A 19,698-nucleotide genomic window follows, 5' to 3' on the forward strand; every position below is an offset into this window, starting at 1 on the left:
CCACAAGAGATACAAGGCCCTCCTAAATATATGACAACTCAGGACAGAGAGGTATCAGGACAGAGAGTAACTCAGGACAGAATCGAGTAGACAGAGGGTAGCTCAGTGCTGGAACTGGAGGTACCGGGCTAAGGACACGCACCTCAGGCTAGTGCGGAGCAGCAACAGGGCACACTGACTCATCAATGCGTACATACGGCCTGGTGCGTGGTACCCGGCACTGGTGGTACCGGCTGAGGCGCACGCACATCAGGGCGAGTACGTGGAGAGGAAACAGGCTCTGGAGACGCCACGGAAACCTGTGCGTGGTTAGGCACTGGTTGTACTGGGCTGGAGCGGGAGGTGCGCCGGAAATACACCAGTGCGGGGAGGTGAAAACCCGCCACCGGGCTATGTAGGCGAACCGGGACACCATGCTTAAGGCTGGTTGCCAGTATCGCCGGCCCGAGGAGACGCACTGGTGCCAGATGCGTTGGCGGGCTTCATGACATCCGGCTCAATACTCAATCTAGCCCGGCAGATACGAGGAGCTGGTATGTACCGCACCGGGTATGCACACGTACAGGAGAACACATGCGCTCTACTGCGTAACACGGTGTCTGCCCTACTCTCGCTCTCTCACGGTAAGTACAGGGAGTAGGCGCAGGTCTCCTACCTGCTTCGCCACACTCCCTTTTATCCCCCCCCCCAAGACATTTTGGGGTTTCTTTTCGGGTTTCCAGCCTCGTCTTACGTGCTTGCCTCCTCATATGCCGCCTCTCTGCTTTCGCTGCCTCCAGCTCAGCTTTAGGACGGCGATTTCTCCTGGCTGTGCCCATGGACCTTTTCCGTCCAATATTTCCTCCCAAGTCCACGAGTCCTGTTTTTTTGGCCGCTGCTGCTGTTCCTCTCACGCTGCTTGATCCTTGTTTGGTGGGTGGTTCTGTAACGTCGTCTCCTCCTTTCGTCTGAGAGGAAGAGTAGGGATTGGACCAAAGCGCAGCGTGAATGTTGACATAACGATGTTTATTAAAGTAAAGACGTAACACGAAAACACTTAACAAACTACAAAACAAATAAAAGATGTAGACAGACCTGGACTTGAGAACTTACAAATAAACGAGAACGCACGAACAGACTGACATACACGAACGACAAACGAAACAGTCCCGGTGGTAAACAATACGCACGGAAGACACCACCCACAACAAACACAATGTGAAAACAACCTACCTATATTGGTTCTCAATCAGAGGAAAACGTCAAACACTGCCTCTGATTGAGAGCCATACAAGGTCAATTAACACTGACACTAAACATAGAACAACAACCACAGACTGCCCACCCAGCTCACGTCCTGACCACACAACACAACTATACAAAAGGAAACAAGTCAGGAACGTGACCACTGATCTTGCTGTGATCGGCGATGCGCTCATTGCAAAAGCTCTACTGTCCCTAACAATAACGCCCGCTCTCTCTCTTGTAAAAACAATATTGGACATTTATTTCATTTTTTTTTTGTAACTTTTACTTCACTACATTCCTAAAGAAAATAATGTACTTCCTCCATATATTTTCTCTGACACCCAAAAAGTACTTGTTATATTTTGAATGCTTCGCAGGAACAGGACAACATTTTCAAATTCACGCACTTATCAAGAGAACTTCCCTGGTCATCCCTACTGCCTCTGATCTGGTGAACTCACAAAACACACATACAAAGAAATACATGATGAACTGCAATACTGGAGAGATGAGAGTTGCAACTCAATATTAGAAAGGTGTCCTTAATGTTTTGTACACTCAGTGTATATCATTAGACCTACTTTAAAAAATGGTGGATATACCAATCCAGGGCTCCAGAGTGGCGCAGCGGTCTAAAGCATTGTATCGCAGTGCTAGAGGCGTCACTACAGACCCTGGTTCGAAATCCAGGCTGTATCACAACTGGTCGTGATTGGGAGTCCCATAGGGCGGTGCACAATTGGCCCAGCGTCCTTAGGGTGTGGCCGTGGTAGGCCGTCATTGTAAATAAGAATTTGTTCTTAACTGACTTGCCTAGTTAAATAACAATATCCCCTTGAATCACTATACGGTATTTGCAGTACAATATGGGCTGTAAACTATGACCGTTTATGGTAATACAGGTGCTTAATTTGTAAATCGGGAGGTGCCGGAACATAAAGTGAGCACTGGAGTGGGGTGACCTGGGGAGGATCTGAAGTACCGGAACGCATACAAAAAAAGTCCTTTATAATATCATTGCATTTGCTAGTGGCATAGAGCTGTAGAGTAGAGGCCCTTACACAGGTTGCAAACATGGAGAACGTTTTTAGTAGCATAATGTCCGGGAAAATGTTGGCCTTTTATAAATGTATTTCATGCATTTCTCCTTCATTTTACATGACTGAAGACTTTGGCAGAATACTTGTTAATACCACACACATGATCGAAATGGCAGGTTACTTTACACTGACAAACTGAGAATCTGAGATCACTAAAAACGACTTTGTGTTGAATCCATTAATAGCCCAGGCCTGTGTGTGTGGAGACACATATTGTAGGCTACAATATGAGGAGGAAATTATAGTCCTAAAAATGCTTTCCAGTTTCACTGACTCACCCAATGTTGCGCAGCTCACTTGCTGGTGATGGCCGATGCACTCATGCCAAAAACCTACCTCTCACGCTCTCTCTCTTGTAAAACAATATTGGAAGTCGATCAAATATTTTGGTAGCCTATGTAACCGATGTYAAATGGCTAGCTAGTTAGCGGTGGTGCGCGCTAATAGCGTTTCAATTGGTGCCCTCACTCGCCCTGAGACCTGAAGTAGTTGTTCCCCTTGCTCTGCAAGGGCCCCAGCTTTTGTTGCGCGATGGGTAACAATGCTTTGTGGGTGACTGTTGTTGATGTGTGCAGAGGGTCCCTGGTTCGAGCCCAGGTAGGGGCGAGGAGAGGGACGGAAATTATACTYTTACARAASTCTTCTCTTTTCAGCAGGAGCCATTTGCTTTCCAACCTGTGTTTTTCCTCGATTGTATTTGAAATATACTGAACGGCCTGTTTTGTCTGCATGCTGCTTTTTTCCACAGACATATTTGCTGCTTGTTCCCAACTGTAGGCTATTCCTTGTTCTATTCCTCGTTCCTTGCTATTCCTTATTCCTTGTTATTGGGCTACAATCCACAGCCAGGCTATAAAAAAAAAGCTATTGATCCTCTGTTGCTAAATTATAGGCCTTCTCATGGCGTAGTAGGGTATTCTGAATTATTTAATTTATTTCTGAACAGACAGCAGCAATTCTATAACTTTAGCAAATGTATTTAAATTTATTAGGGGTGCTGCAGTTCATTCAAAACCCTTTGCGGGGCTATGATTCAGGGCAGCAGGTAGCCTAGTGGTGAGAGCATTGAGCCAGTAACTGAAAGGTTGCTGGATCGAATCCCTGAGCTGACAAGGTAAAAATCTGTCATGCTGCCCCTGAACAAGGCAGTTAACCCACTGTTCACCGGTAGGCTGTCATTGTAAATAAGAATTTGTTCTCAGCTGACTTGTCTAGTTAAATAAAGGATAAATAAAAAATTATATAAGGAAATAAATGTTGAATTGCAACACTGGAGAGATGAGTTGCAGGCTCATCTCTATCAGGCATATGTCTATCAGAGCAGAGAGGGATCATAGAAAGCGAATATCCTAGTTATGTGAGCGATACTGGCGCGCTTCTCACACAGCCACCGCCAAGCGTTGGTCTCAAACATAGGTTACAATGGACTAAGGATGTGGCAAACCATAAACCCAACCCAAATCAACTCTTAGAATATTTGTCCCGGGCTGAAAATCAACTTTTTCACAATACGTTTTTGTTTGTGGCGGCAGGAGAATTAATGAAGAGGCAACTCGAATGAACTTTGATCAATTCCGAGAAAAGTTTAAATAAGTGTTCATGCCACTAGAGGTACCGGGTCTGGCCAATTAGGTTCCGGGACAACACAGTCCAAAACGGAGAGGTGCCAGGATCCGGTCCAAATTAAGCACTGGGTAATGGCGATTGAATATTGCAGATTGTACCTTTAATCGTGTTTTGTCCTCTCTCCACCCGAGCAGACAGTGGAGACTAGCAGGTTGCGTTCCCATGTGGATCAATAGACACTTCTTGAACAAGTGGAGTATAACCAAGCTATCTGCGTTGTTAGGGGTAGGCTTCCCGGGGTGCAGCCCTGAATGTTTTTGGTCTAGCCCCGAACCGTTTGATGGTCTAATAATTGGTCGAAAATAATTCCTGCGAGAAGGGGGCTTTAGGATCATGCGGACTAAGGATGTGGCATCGCGCTTGCTGCAGAGAGTGCGAGAGAATATTGTTCTTCTGTCCAGGGTTTTTCTGGATCATAATTRAGGTGGTGGGCATGGCGGGGGCGTGGTCATGAACGTGGCCAATTCCTGCAAATCTACACATTTTCCCATGGRTTATGCTATCTGAGTYACTCAAACATTATATCAAAATCAATGGGCCCCATGCCATAACAAATATACTCTTGAATGCATAATTTGGATAATTTTAGATTCTCCCTTACTGTTTAGCTTTTATTTTGGTGATTGTTAGTTCTCAAAGATTATCTTATTTTAAAATATAGGTCCATTAACTTTTGAGCTCACTTTGATTTTAGTCGTTTAATTTTAAAATGAAAGTAATAATATACTGTCTCCAAACACCTAGGCCTAGGCTATTGATGGATTCAAGACAAAGTCGGTTTTCTGCCTGAGTGTGGCGATGTTTACAGCTATTTTCTGGAGTATCTTGTGACCAGAACAAAACTACTTATTTTACTCAACTAGAGATTTAATTAAATGGTATTTCTTTGAAAAGAAGGGCCTGGCTGACATGAAAAATACATTAGGGGAAAGGATCCACAGATACAGAGGCTGATTATCTTTCTGCACATCTCTTTATTTACAATGCTGGCTGTCATGGTTAACAAAAACGCAGGACATTGAATGCTACCTGAATTGACTCAGAAAAGTAACATAAATAGGCCTAAGGTATCACAGCGAGGTCAAACAGGTTTGTGTGTGTGTGTTTGTGTCAGATTATCCAGTGTCCACAGCAACATCATTGATTATTCCCTACTGTGATGTGTACTATGGTTTTAGCCATGCTCTCACTAACACTCATATTTTCTCTTTCTCCCCTTACGAAGGCTCTTGGACCGCAACTGAGGACACCCTGGCCTGATTCCTAGACGTGCCTGGGCCAATCCCACCTGGCCCCCTTCTACCTGCCTGTTGGTGTCCTGATTCCTAGACGTGCCTGGGCCAATCCCTGCTTGTTGCTGCCTCCACTGGTTCTTTCTCTCCCTCAAGTCAAATGAACTCCCTCATCTTTTCTCTGTCTCCTCTTCCAGAGGGCCTGAGGCTCGAGGACCGCGACTGAGGCTTGACACCTGGACGTGTTGTTTTGTTGTTCAATGATACATGGCGTAGATGTGTCTATAGTCTGGGGCGACTTTACTCTTAAGATGGCTGTTTTTACATCTGTAGGACAATTGCTGAAATATACGATATTGCATTCGTAGGTAGGATACATTATTCTAAATTGTAGGCAAATTATTTACATGTTTTTGAGTGTGTTTGTCTGATTTTGTAGAATTCATCACCAAATGGAATCACTGCTCTACTGTGAAGTTGTCACGTACCATCCCATACCATCACAGGTAATGACAAGAAAAATGGTTTGCAATGTATTTCAACAGTCTTTCATACTTACAAGTTCTTTCCAGTCATCTCCATGACCTTTCACTATCTTTGGGTCGTAGACACAGTCCTCCTCTTCCATGCCAACCTCAGGTGGTACCCAGCCAGTGTCATAGCCATGCAGTGTGCCAGGTCTTCTGCTTGGGGTGGTTCTTCTCCTCTATGATAATAACCTTCCCCACATCCACTCTGACTTGAAGTACTCTTTTCTCCCAGTAGGGGACACCAGGAGGGTTTTCAATGGCTTTTAGAACGTCCCAACTAACATAGACACCAGTTCCAAGAACACTTTAGTCTGCACTTGGTGTGAAACCATTGTTCTTAATCAACTCTGTTGTGGTGCCGTGGAACATCACATATTCTGTCTCTGATCTTCAGGACGTGTGTTGCTGTCTAGGAAGTTGATGTAGTATGGGGAGTTAGCCATAAGCTAGTAACCAAACTGCAGCTGAATACACCTCTGCTGAGGTGAACAGTATTATAAGTCAATACAATGCACAATTACACTTTGTAATATTAAATAGTCCTTTGGCTAAAACTGTTASACTAAATAGTGATATTTATACAATAACAATWWSCGGAATCACTATTGTTACAGTAATATTACAAGTGTTGTAACATTATCATGCTTAACATATAAATGTACTTTGTAAACAGGGATTGTTTGATATATCTAAGTTAAGTGTCCAATAACAAGACTTGTTTAATAAAGACTGTGTTGTTTATTATACTGTGTATGCTTAGGAAACAGTGCTTCTTACTGATCTCGCTGCTGTGCTTTCCACTAGTTACCACAGCCACAGAAAATGCATGTAAACAAAAATGAGCTCTTTGGTCTTCATTTAAGGTTAGGCATAAGGGTTAGCAGTGAGGTTACGGCTAGGGTTAAGGTTAGGGTTAGGTTTAAAATCACACTTTAATAAGAAATAGGCGAGGTTGACTACTTTGCGGCTGAGGTAACTAGTAACGACTCARTTCCGTGCTTAGGTTTCATTTCCAGGTTTCCACTCTCACTAGACATAGATGTACAGAGGGCACAATTGCCACAAATAACTATGTCTCTAGAGAGCATAGTAGTCCATCAGAATGTAGAACCATGATACCTCTATGTAAGTGAAAAGCAACCATCCCACACAGATAGTAGAGGTAGTCTAATAAATACATAACCATGAACCTATAGTAGTAAAATGTTTAAGTAGTATGCCACCAACCTGACATTGAAAGCTGCTGACACCTTTTGCAAACAGTAGGGAGAATTTCAGCTGCCACCAGCGTCAAACTGGAAGACACCTTATAAACCTATGGCAGACACACAACATTGACTAAATATTGCCAATGTTTCCGCAGTAAAGATGCTTCAGATGAAATGAACACACTCAAACAATGGGTGACTTTTAGAGGTTTATTTGAGATTTATTACAGGAAGACAATTATTCTGAACAAMTATGATCATTGATACAKACCTTGTTTACGTCAAGTGAATATCATTGAATCGSTTTTTGAAATGTGACAKGGGTATATRAATTGCATATACAGTAGGTATATTGCCAATAATCAGTAAGCCTTTGGCAAAATATAGCTTCTTCCTATGCAATATTGAATGTGTAGCTATAGCAGCYTGCTACATCCTCTTATCTCGATGAACATGAAGTGTAATTAATACTCCTTGAATACACCTTCAAGCCTCCACCTCCAGTGACGGGTTTAACCTGAGGATAGAGAAACAAATACAACATGTTAGAACCTGCAAGTAGTGGAGTTCATATTTCAAGTGCAAGCCTTCTAGGAAAATAAACTTCCATCTCGTGATTTGTGAGAGAAGTTCAATATTACATACTTTTTCAAGATGGCCACTTTCAGCAATGCCATGACTTTGATTCTCTTTGGGTCGTYGACACAGTTCTCCTGTTGGTTGCTCGGCACCATGTCAACACCAGGTGGAACCCAGGCAGTGTCATACCCATGTGTGTGCCAGTCGTATTGCCTGTCGTGACCCTGCACATCAATGATCTTAACCTTGCCAACATCCACCTTRACTTTCAGAACCATCTTGTCTGAGTCATCAGCACCAATGGGGTATTTGATGGCTTTTCTGATGTCTCGACTGACATAGACACCTGCACCAAGCATGCCATCTGTGGATGGTGTGAAGCCATGTCTCTGTATTTCTACTGCAGCCTGTTTTGATGTTCCATGATACATCACGTAGACGTGGCTGTCCTCAGGGGTGACTCCACTCTGAAGATGACGGTYTCTAGATCTGTAAGACAGGGAGACAGTTTTTGCAGAAATGTGATAAAAGTACAACCTTCTACAGTTGCAGTATTTTAAAATTTGAGGCAAAATATCTCAAACGAATTTGTAAGCCCTCCACAAATAGACTATAAAACGATGCCATTGGAAAGCTCAAAACACAATTGACTGCTGTGAAGTTCAATTGTTCATGACAGGTAAAACCAAGAGAAAGTTAGCAGTGCTTTACAACAGTTTATTTCATACTTACATGTTGCTTTCTTTTACTTTCATGACCTGCATGACTTTGATTCTCTTTGGGTCGTAGACACAGTTCCCCTGTTGGTTGCTCAGCACCATACTGACCCCTGGGGGAACCCAGGCGGTGTCATATRCATGCTCGGTATGCCAGGTCTTCTGCATGGGGTGATCCTGTTGATCTATGATTTTAACCTTCCCTACATCCACTTTGACTTTTAGTACTCTTCTCTTATTGTTGGAAACACCAAGGGGGTATTTAATTGCTTTCCCTATGTCTCGACTGACATACACACCAGGCCCAAGTTCTTCTCTTGATGGTGTGAAACCATTCTTCTTTATCAACTCTGTAGCCTCTTTTGTGGTGCCGTGGAACATCACATATTCTTTGTGATCCTCTGGATGCTCATTGGTCTCAAGAATGTTTTCTAAGTAGTATGGTGAATTTGTTTTGTTTTTCTGCTTGGTGTATCCCTTCAAAGCCATAGTAATCAATCTGCAGCTGAATACACCTCTGACAAATGATCTGTAATCCCCAAAACTATTTTTAAGGGCTAGCTATCTTGCAAATTATTTAGGCTGAAACCGTTAAAGCAAATTGTAATATTTAAATAACTATTCAACGTATCCAGAATCAATGTTACAATAGTATTAGAATAGCATTATAACATTCTCAAGTAAAGACTGGTAAACAAAACAGTWTTTGACTTATATCAAGTGTTCAATAATAAGACAGCTKACTTGTCTAGTGTTTCAAATAACATTATTCTCACCCGTTATACTAACAGACGAATGCAGGATTATACCGTATGTGAGGGTTTCCTTCCACTCAAGTTTCATTTCCTGGTTCTTGAGAAAAACGTTAGGTTTTCTGTTTCTTTGTAAGTAAAAACCACGCCCACTCACATTCGAATCTAGTCTAATGGGTACATGATTAWWAACATATCTGTAACGTCATGCCGTATTAAGACCCCTGGAGCGTTTTAAAATTGCAATGCGGACACCTTTGACAAATACATTGACGTTTTTAGTCTTTATACAGTTCCAGTCAAAAGTTTGGACACACCTACTCATTCAAGGGTTTTTCTTTATTGTTTACTATTTTCTACATTGTAAAAAAGTAGCGAAGATATCAAAACTATTAAATAACACACGGAATCATGTAATAACCAAAGAAGTGTTAAACAAATCAAAATATATGTTATATTTGAGATTCTTCAAAGTAGCCACCGTTTGCCTTGTATATCAGACTAGGATCAGAATCGGTAATGTGTTGTCTATCTAAACAGTGATCACACAACTACTGTCTGCGACTAACAGGAAGACACCGTTGATACGTCTATGGAAGACACAACATTGACCAATATTATCAATATATTTCTGCACCACAGATGCTGTAGATTAATAAAACCTGATTGGATTTTGTGGAGGTAAAACACTCAAACAGTATCGGGAACTTCTAGTTTATTTGAAATGTATTATAGGAAGAAAACCCTTCTTTAAACAACGTATGATCATTGATACACATTCATTATCAAGTAAATATGATTGATTATATTTCTAAAATATATGATAAGGTTATATGATTGATTGCACATCAATTCCCATATCAAATCCTCAGCCTATTGTGAGCCTATTTAGCTCCTTCTTACTGTGGACTGTAGACTGACACAGGTGTGGTCCCTGAGTTAATTCATCACTTAACATTCCATCATGCTTAGGGTCATGTACAGTATAAAAATACTGGGCAGGCCATTATTTTGGCTACCATGGCGATCCCCCTATAGGATGATAATGCCCCCATCCACAGGGCACGAGTGGTGACGTAATGGTTTGATGAGCATGAAAATGATGTAAACTATATGCCCTGGCCGTCTCAGCCACCAGATCTCAAAACAATTAAACACTTACGGGAGATTCTGGAGCAAGGCCTGAGACAGTGTTTTCCTCCACCATCAACAAAACACCAAATGATGGAATTTCTCATGTAAGAATGGTGTTGCATCCCTCCAGTAGAATTCCAGACACTTGTAGAATCTATGCCAAGATGCATTGAAGCTGTTCTGGATCGTGGTGCCCAACACCTTATTAAAACACTTTATGTTGGCGTTTCCTTTATTTTGGCACTTACCTCTACAATACTGCACTTAAATATATAATGCACCTTAAAATAATYTATCTACTGGACAAATGTATAATATTAGTCAATAGATGTCTTCTATAGACTAATAGTATCTTCAATTTAGTCGCAAATYACAGCTGTGTACTCACTGTTCAGATTGACTCAACAACTGATCTTAGTCTGATGTAWAAACACTACAGACATCAATTTACTGGTCAAAGGTGTCAGCATTGCAATTTCAAAATGCTRCAGACATCTTCKAATAATAAGATGTATCATACATGTTTATGTACCCATTAGATTAGGCTTCTTTCTCATCTGAGTTGGCATGGTTGCTTTTCACTAGCAAAGAGATATCCTGGTCATAAATATGGATGGACTTTGCTCTCTCTCTCGAATTAGAATTTGAGAGAGAGAGGGGAGGGGGGAGAGAGAGGAAACACAGGAGAAACGAGACCTAAACTCTGTCATATAATCCTGAATTAGTCTGACTGGTTGGTTGAATCTGATTCCACAGTAGCAGGTAAGGATGACCAAATTATAATTTCACTTTTTAGAAAGTTGCTTATTAGCTACTTCACGCATGTTAAACATCGCATTGAAAAATTTAAATCACAAGCCAGAGGACATAATCCAATATATAGTATTTTCTATAAAAGTGAATGATACAATAGAGATTATCTGAATTATAATGTATTTATAACATTACAAACAAGTTTCAAGTGCTTGTAACATACCAAGTATATTGTGCACTATTGACGTATTATTAATGTGAGCCAAAGAAATTTACTAAGGCAACACAGTAGTTGGCAATAGCATGTGACATTTCTGAATTAGTAGCCTGGATAAAGTCTATTTGTGGTTGACATGTTGCTCTTTTTAATTAATATTTAATTGGCAAGTATTACAATGTGCAGGCGAAGTCCTCTTTTATTACACTTCAGGTTACTTCCACATGTACAGTGCCTTCAGAAAGTATTCATACCTCTTGACTTATTCCACATTTTGTTGTGTTACAGACTGAATTCAAAATGGATTCCATTATTTTTTTTCAATTTGGAGTGTCATAGCAAAGGGGTGCGAATACTTATCTAAATGAGATAGTTATGTCTTTAAGTTTCAATAAATTTGCTAAAATGTCTAAAAACATGTTTTCACTTTGTCATTATGGGGTATTGTGTGTAGATGGGTGAGAAAAAAAATCTATTTAATCCATTTTGAATTCAGGCTGTAACATGACAAAATGTGGAATAAGTCAAAAGGTATGAATATTTTCTGAAGGCACTGTAGGAGATCTAAATCGTTACTACAGGATTGCAGAAGTTTGTCTATTCATAGAAGCATGTTTTGCCACAGGTTCTCACAGCTAGAATCATCACGTTGACTAGGGCTTGCCTGAGGAAAATGAAACCAAACTCTCCATACTTAGACAACTTTCTCGACACTGGTGAACATCCTGAGGATCAAAGAACATATGTGATGTTCCATGGCACCTCAGTAGAGGCTGCAGAGCTGATAAAGAAGAATGGCTTCACACCGTCAAGAGCAGATATCAGCATGCTTGGTGCTGGTGTTTATGTTACACGGGACATTCAAAAAGCCTGTAAATACCCTCCCGGTGTTTCCAACTCTAAGAGAAGAGTACTAAAAGTCAGAGTGGATGTAGGGAAGGTTAAGATCATAGATCAACAGAACCACCCCATGCAGAAGACCTGGCACACCGAGCATGGATATGACACCGCCTGGGTTCCCCCAGGGGTCGATATGGTAGAAAGCAACCGACAGGAGAACTGTGTCTACGACCCAAAGAGAATCAAAGTCGTGGAGGTCATGAAAGTAAACAAAAAMACCATGTAAGTATGAAAGAGACTGTTATAGTGCAAACCCTCTGATTGGTTTTTACCTGTGATGATGCAATAGATACATTCTKGAGCTTTCTAACTGATTTGTTTTTAGAGGCTAGTTTGGGAGGTCAGATGACCAGGAATTCAAAAAAAATCTACATTTCCCCAATGGCCTAAAAATAGAGTCTCCTTTAACAAATCATTATTTTAAATAAACTATGTGAAGAATAGAAGCTAATATAATATCATATTGAAGCAAAAACTGTCTGCCTGTCTTACAGATCTAGATACCGTCATCTTCAGAGTGGAGTCWCCCCTGAGGACAGCCACGTCTARGTGATGTATCATGGAACATCAAAACAGATTGCTGTGGATATACAGAGAAATGGATTCAAACCTTCCAAAGATGGTATGCTTGGTGCCGGTGTCTACCTCAGTCGAGACATCCGAAAAGTCATCAAATACCCCATTGGTGCTGATGACTCAGACAAGATGGTTCTGAAAGTGAAGGTGAATGTTGGCAAGGTTAAGATCATTGATGTGCAGGATCACGACAGGCAATACGACTGGCACACACAAGGGTATGACACTGCCTGGGTTCCACCTGGAGTTGACATGGTGGAAAGCAACCAAGAGGAGGACTGTGTTTTCGACCCAAAGAGAATCACAGTGTTGGCAATGCTGAAAGTGTCCACCATGAAAATGTGAGTGATATTGAGCCACAGTCAGTACCTTATCACAATGGAAGTACCCCTACAGTAGAAGGCTTGAAGGGCACTTAATGTGAGCCCCACTATCCACACATGCAGGTTTTATTTGAGACAGTTTGTCTTCTATTCTCTTTCCTGCAGGTTAAACCCGTCACTGTAGAACTGATAGCGTTCTGCAGTCAGTGGGAGCATCCAGCATCACCTCATGGTCACCAGAAGAGGATGGTTAGAATCAGACGGTCCCACATGATGCAGTTCATAGGAAGAAGAAGCTATATTTTGCAGGCCCACAAGATGACTTCATATGTCAATCTATATGCAATCAATCATATAACCTCATCATATCAAATATTCATATTTACCTGATATAAATAATGCATGTGTAACAATGATCTTTGTTCCTATAATAAATCTCAAATAAACAAGTTTCACACATTGTTTGTTGTGTTTTCCCCCCTCCGAATTCCAATCAGTTAATCTATTGAAGTATCTGTGCTGCGGAAATATAGCAACTAATTTAGTCAATGTTGTGTCTTCCATAGACTTCCATAGACTTCCATAGACTTCCATAGACAGGTGGCAGCTGAGTTCTCACTGTTTGCGGAAGGTGTCAGCCATTTTGAAATGCTCAGATTGGGATACCATATATGTTTATGGTTCTGTATTCATTAGACTACCTCTACTATCTGAGTGGGTGTTGTTGCTTTCCCCTTACATAGAGGTATCATGGTTCTACATTCTGAGGGACTACTATGCTCTAGGTCAGCGATCATCAACTAGATTCAGCAGCAGGTCCGATTTCTTTCTTGAACGGATGGTCAGGGGGCCGGAACATAATTACAAATAATTTGTAGACTGAATATTGACCGCAAGAAGCCCAATCAAATATAATGTTAGACTAAAATATCATTACAAACCCCTATTATACGTGGGAATACGTGGGAACAGATTTCCCAAATTGAAATAACTTGGAGCTGATTTGTTGGTGTTTTTACAGTCTTTTATGTCCAACCATTTAACTGGGCCACCAGTTGGAGATCCCTGCTCTGTGTGCCTTATCCATCTCTATAGAGACAAGAGTTGTAACCAGGAAATGAAATCAGTAAACACTCTGTATGAAGCACTACTGTAGGTTTCCTAAGAATACAGTATAATAATCCTGCATTTGTCAAGCAATAGCAGGTAAGTCTTGCTATTGACCACTTCACTGATATATATCAAACAATATTCCTGTAACAATAGTAATTCAGCACATTGTTATTGTATAAACATCACTATTTGGTGCAACAGTATCAGTTAAAGGACTAGCTAATATTACAAGGTGTAATTGTGCATTGTATTGACTTATATTACAGCTCATCTCAGCAGAGGTGTATTCAGCTGCAGTTTGGTTACTAGCTTATGGCTAACTCTCCATACTACATCAACTTCCTAGACAGCAACACACGTCCTGAAGATCAGAGACAGAATGTGATGTTCCACGGCACCACAACAGAGTTGATTAAGAACAATGGTTTCACACCAAGTGCAGACTAAAGTGTTCTTGGAACTGGTGTCTATGTTATTTGGGACATTCTAAAAGCCATTGAAAACCCTCCTGGTGTCCCCTACTGGGAGACAAGAGTACTTCAAGTCAGAGTGGATGTGGGGAAGGTTATTATCATAGAGGAGAAGAACCACCCCAAGCAGAAGACCTGGCACACTGCATGGACATGACACTGGCTGGGTACCACCTGAGGTTGGCATGGAAGAGGACTGTGTCTACAACCCAAAGATAGTGAAAGGTCATGGAGATGACTGGAAAGAACTTGTAAGTATGAAAGACTGTTGAAATACATTGCAAACCATTTTTCTTGTCATTACCTGCGTTGGTATGGGATGGTACGTGACAACTTCACAGTAGAGCAGTGATTCCAGTTGGTGATGAATTCTACAAAATCTTTTACTCCCCCTTCCTCAATCAGACAAACAACAAAATAATTTGCCTATAATATGAAATAATGTAACCTACCTACAAATGCAATATCTAATTTCAGCAAATACTGTATGATCTAAAAACAATCATGTTAAGAGTGGAGTCATCCCTAAAGGTTGCCGTGTCTACGCCATGTATCTTGAAACAACAAAACAGTCTGCGGTGACACTACAGAGATATGGCTTCACACCATCCAGAGATGGTGTGCTTGGTGCTGGTGTCCGAAAAGCCGTTAAATACCCCATTAGGTGTTCCTGAATCCGACAGGGTGGTTCTGAAACTAGGGTTGGATTTTGGAAGTTCTGATCATAGACAATCACAACTTGTTCTGACTCTGCCTGGCTTTCACCAGGTGTTGGGATGGTGCAGAGCAACCAAGAGGAAGACTTGTGTGTCTACAATCCAAAGACAATCAAAGTGTGGGCAATGACATCGTGAATATTATTGATTATATTTCTGAAGTATTTGTTATGATTGTTACATGAATAATTGCATATTGCAATAGTTAGCCTGAGTAGGCCTATTGTGAAATATAGCCTTAATTAGTGAATATGGTCTATTCACTAATTAACACATGGTGATGTCACCATGGAAGGCCAAAACTCCATCCCACCAAAACAGTCTTCTCAAACAGCTCTTACATTATCACTGAGTGTACAAAACATTATGAACACCTGCTCTTTCCATGACATAAACAGATTTTTAAGCCTTGAGACAATTGTGTATGTCTGCCATTTAGAGAGTGAATGGGCAAGACAAAATATTTAAGTGCCTTTGAATGGGGTATGGTAGTAGGTGCCAGGCGCACCGTTTTGTGTCAAGAACTGCAACGCTGCTGTTTTTTTCACAATCAAGTTTCCCGTGTGTATCAAGAATGGTCCACCACCCAACGGGCATTCGCCAATTTGACAACTGTGGGAAGCTTTGGAGTCAACGTGGGCCAGCATCCCTGTGGAACACTTTCAACACCTTATAGTCTATGCCCTGATGAATTGAGGCTGTTCTGAAGGCAAAAAGGGAGGTGCAACTCAATATTAGGAAGGTGCTCTTAATGTTTTGTATACTCAGTGTATAAAACACAGGAAAACACAGGAGAATCACATTTTTGACTGCGCTGGGCCTTTAAGATGATCATACCAAGGACCATTTAGCTATTTCTTATAGCATTTTAGGACTCCTGTAGGGGGATCTATTAACCCATAGAAACACATTGAATAACATTCATACATGGCAAAACAGATGGTACATTTTTTTTATAAAAAGGAAGAATGTTTGAAGTATGAGATATATGTGGAATAAAATGTGGAAATGTGGAATGGCTCTATTCACCTCCAGTCATTTTTACCGCACAGTCACTGAATGACCTTCTGACGAGTCCTGTGAAGCTTGTGGGCGTTGTAGAGAAATAACGGACGACACTTCAGCTGACAGTGGAGACAGCATCCCAGCTGGAGCCTCAGCCAGCACACCCGCCTGGCCAAGGGCCACAGGCCCCTTCACTAGACCAGCAGCAGCCAGAACCCCGGCTGACCCAGCTTTCGTCGGCCCTCCAGTCCACTCGGCAGCGCCATCTATCCTCATCCGGGTTCCTGCACTAGTGGGACAGCACACCTCGGGCCTGCTCTCCTCTGCTGGGTTGTGGCCCTCCTCTGCTGGGGAGCCACCACCAGCACCTGACTGGACACCTGTTGCCTCCACAGTGCAGCCGTGGACTAGCCATGCCATAGAGTACTTGTCATTTGGACACTTTCAGCAGTCCCCTGGCTACTGCCTGCTGCTGATGGGGTGGCCACATGGCCTGCCTTGGCAATGGGCTTCATATTGACATTCCAGGCTTGAATCTGTGACACCATGCTTCAAGGGCAAGAGCCACCAGCTACTTCACACTTGGAACAGGTCCCAGCATAAATTTGTGAAGATAAAATGGGGCGGGACTAAAAGAATAAGCTAAAGACTTCGACCAACAGCGGCCCCTAGCTGGAGAGTGAGTCATAGCCTCAGGATTCTGTCTGTGGGCTCAATTAAGAAAGGAGTTGGTCAAGGCTCTAGAGCATTGTGTAGGTTCTAACCCCAGTCAAGGCTCTCTGAAGCATGGTTGTAAGTTCTAACCCCAGTCAAGGCTCTCTGAAGCATGGTTGTAAGTTCTAACCCCAGTCAAGGCTCTCTGAATTATGGTTGTAGGTTCTAACCCCAGTCAAGGCTCTCTGAAGCATGGTTGTAGGTTCTAACCCCAGTCAAGGCTCTCTGAAGCATGGTTGTAGGTTCTAACCCCAGTCAAGGCTCTCTGAANTCAAGGCTCTCTGAAGCATGGTTGTAGGTTCTAACCCCAGTCAAGGCTCTCTGAAGCATGGTTGTAGGTTCTAACCCCAGTCAAGGCTCTCTGAATCATGGTTGTAGGTTCTAACCCCAGGCAAGGCTCTCTGAATCATGGTTGTAGGTTCTATCCCCAGTCAAGTCTCTCTGAAGCAACCCTATCTGCTAGTCCATAGTGCTTAGCTCTCAACTTAAATTCTCATGAAAATAAATACACGTGGGATGGGATCGCTTTAATACCAGCATTAACTCGATACAGATTATTTAGGATTTATTAGTAATGATTTCAACCTGAAGAGAACACAGTCAAAAACCAATRATGGGCCTCAAGGTACATTTATTAAAAACACAAAATATTCATATATTATTTCTTATAGTTTGTCTGTTTTGATATGAGAAAGGCTTGTACTAGTCTCATGTAGCCATACCTCCAAAATCACATTGTTGTCATGCCTCCTTTGGAGGTCTGGAGAATTTTGTATTAGCCAAAACAGTTAGAATGGTCTGCTGGGTTCCAGCGGCTACATTTTGATTGGATGTTATATTTCAAGAAACCTCCCCCACATGCCCCTAAAAGGGAAGCTGCGTGTAATGTTCTTCACAAGTTGATGAAGGCATTACAACTGCTCTACTAAATACATTTTGTTATGGTGTGTGTACATGTTATACATCAGCGATTTCCTGGGCATCCTCACACTGTTCCTCCTACGGCACTAGTGGGCACCTTTAGTGCTCCTCCAAAGCAAGGCAATTGATTGGTGTGACGTGTTGCGAGGCATCAATGGTTTCCACCCACTTGTAGCTACTTTCTGTCATGAACTACACCAGGGCTGCGTTCAGTATGTTTTTACGTTCTGAAACGGTTCAATTGAAGGTAAACGGTGCTGTACCGAACAACCAGTTGAAAAATGGGGAGGGGTTAGGTTGTGGGTTGGAGAACGCTGTCAGCATGTCCACTGCCCTTTAAAAATAAAAATATGTTACTCATTGCTTCAAGCCACACCTCGCCACACCCACCAAACGTACCTCGAAGTCTGTTCAAGAACATTTTGGGGAAACGTGTCATTCAGTACAAAACGTTGCATAACATAGCAAACGTTCAAGAGAACTCAACACACCTTTTGCTTCCTGAATAGGGAAGCTTGGTTCTCAACAAGGCTAGCCTGAGTAACACAATACCATGCAGTTGACCTGCAACAAAACACTCATGTATTAGTCTCCCACTGCAACTGTAGAACACATTCACATCAACCTGATAAATACTAGACTATAAAAACACATATACAATCTATTCCTTCTGAAGAAATTTCTCAAATTGACTCATCACAAAAATCATCGAGTTAAGTAAAGCTCAAAAAACGTTATAGTACACATGTTCCTGTGTTTTTAAGAACTATGTAAGAGGTAAATAAAACTACACATTCCTATCCTTCACACTCAGAACATTCAAGAGTTCTGGAGTCTCAACTATTTTTTCAATACCTTAGTCCCCAAATCCCTGATGACATCACTGGTCATACTTCTGTCATCATGATGAGGTCAGCTAAAAACTAAGGGGATGTGGCTGACATGCAAACCAATATTTAATTTAAGAATTGGTTAAAATTAGGTTACGGTTAGGGTCAAGGTTAGGGTTGATGAGATGCTGGTCAGAAGAGTCCCTCTAGTCTCACCCTGCCGAGGCTTCGTAGCTACTACACCCATCTTCAACATCCATCTTCTCTTCCTCTTCAACATCCATCTTCTCTTCCTCTGCCTCTTCCACATCCATCTTCTCTTCCTGTCTGGACTTGGACCTGATGCTGCTTCACCAGATCTCAAACCTCTTGTCTGTCAGGAACGGACTTCTGTCCTTGATTCTGTTGTTGAAGAGCCTGCAGAGAAGAACACTATTATCATCATCATCATCATTATTATTTTTTAGAACATTACACTACAGATCACCATCATTAAATAGTTGCACACAGAAAAAGAGACCATATGATCTCACGTGCACACACAAACTGACGTCACACACACTCACCGTACGGTGCGTATTGAAGTGTTGGTGGAGACCAGTTGGAGTATTCTGTCGGTCAGAGCATCAGTGATGTCATTGTGACTCAGGCTACAATACAGAGACAGGAAGAGAATGAAGGATCAGACATTTGTCATGTAGTCACATGGACACACACACACACACGGAGTGAAACCCACTCACTCAAGGACTTCAACTTTGTGCAGGTGGGTGAGCAGGGGCTGTAGATGGCGGTCTGTGAGTTGGCAGTGGCTGAGGTCCAGTTCTGACAGCCCCTCTGAGTGTTCCAGAACCAGGGCCAAAGATCCACAGGCCGTCTCGTCCAGCCTGGTCTCACTGAGGTCCAGCTCCCCATCCAGGGCTCTGCACAGGGACTCTGCGTGCCTCAGAACCCCCTCTTCAATCCCCTCACACACAAGGTCCAGCAGCTGAAGTAGCAGAGCTTTGCTGGGGCTGAGGGGACAATAACCAGAGATAACATTATGGGACAGCTCTA

General features: G+C 42.1%; 2 protein-coding genes, 1 long non-coding RNA gene and 1 pseudogene across 4 annotated transcripts in view; 1 reads left to right on the forward strand and 3 right to left on the reverse strand.

Moving 5' to 3' along the window:
- The window catches only part of LOC112076257 (S-methyl-5'-thioadenosine phosphorylase-like), a 30,832-nt gene extending 26,496 nt beyond the window's left edge, over positions 1-4,336 (reverse strand). Inside the window, exon 1 of the mRNA XM_070441236.1 lies at positions 4,052-4,336. Coding sequence (XP_070297337.1) covers positions 4,052-4,288 — 237 coding nt within the window. The 5' untranslated portion in view covers positions 4,289-4,336. The remainder of the gene's footprint in view (positions 1-4,051) is intronic.
- A 2,783-nt stretch (positions 4,337-7,119) lies between these two features.
- Positions 7,120-9,066, reverse strand: LOC112067741 (uncharacterized). 2 transcript variants are annotated; one of them, XM_024143097.2, is made up of 4 exons: positions 8,995-9,065; positions 8,235-8,800; positions 7,569-7,991; positions 7,120-7,440 (listed from the first exon to the last, which is right to left on the reverse strand). In XM_024143097.2, the coding sequence occupies exons 2-4, from the start codon at positions 8,705-8,707 to the stop codon at positions 7,410-7,412; spliced, it is 927 nt and encodes a 308-aa protein (XP_023998865.1). In that variant the 5' UTR covers positions 8,708-8,800; positions 8,995-9,065; the 3' UTR covers positions 7,120-7,409. The 2 variants fall into 2 exon arrangements, with proteins under 2 accessions (XP_023998865.1, XP_023998864.1); XM_024143096.2 differs by having other exon boundaries at positions 8,235-9,066.
- A 1,712-nt stretch (positions 9,067-10,778) lies between these two features.
- Positions 10,779-13,187, forward strand: LOC112076254 (uncharacterized; annotated as a pseudogene).
- A 4,254-nt stretch (positions 13,188-17,441) lies between these two features.
- On the reverse strand, positions 17,442-19,664 carry LOC112076256 (uncharacterized). The gene is made up of 3 exons (XR_002895144.1): positions 19,386-19,664; positions 19,209-19,292; positions 17,442-19,059 (listed from the first exon to the last, which is right to left on the reverse strand). It is a non-coding gene; the product is annotated as an uncharacterized lncRNA (long non-coding RNA).
- Between the last annotated feature and the right edge of the window lie 34 nt (positions 19,665-19,698).

This window comes from Salvelinus sp. IW2-2015, unplaced genomic scaffold (genome assembly GCF_002910315.2).
Source record: "Salvelinus sp. IW2-2015 unplaced genomic scaffold, ASM291031v2 Un_scaffold3649, whole genome shotgun sequence".
In the NCBI taxonomy this organism is placed as follows: domain Eukaryota; kingdom Metazoa; phylum Chordata; class Actinopteri; order Salmoniformes; family Salmonidae; genus Salvelinus; species Salvelinus sp. IW2-2015.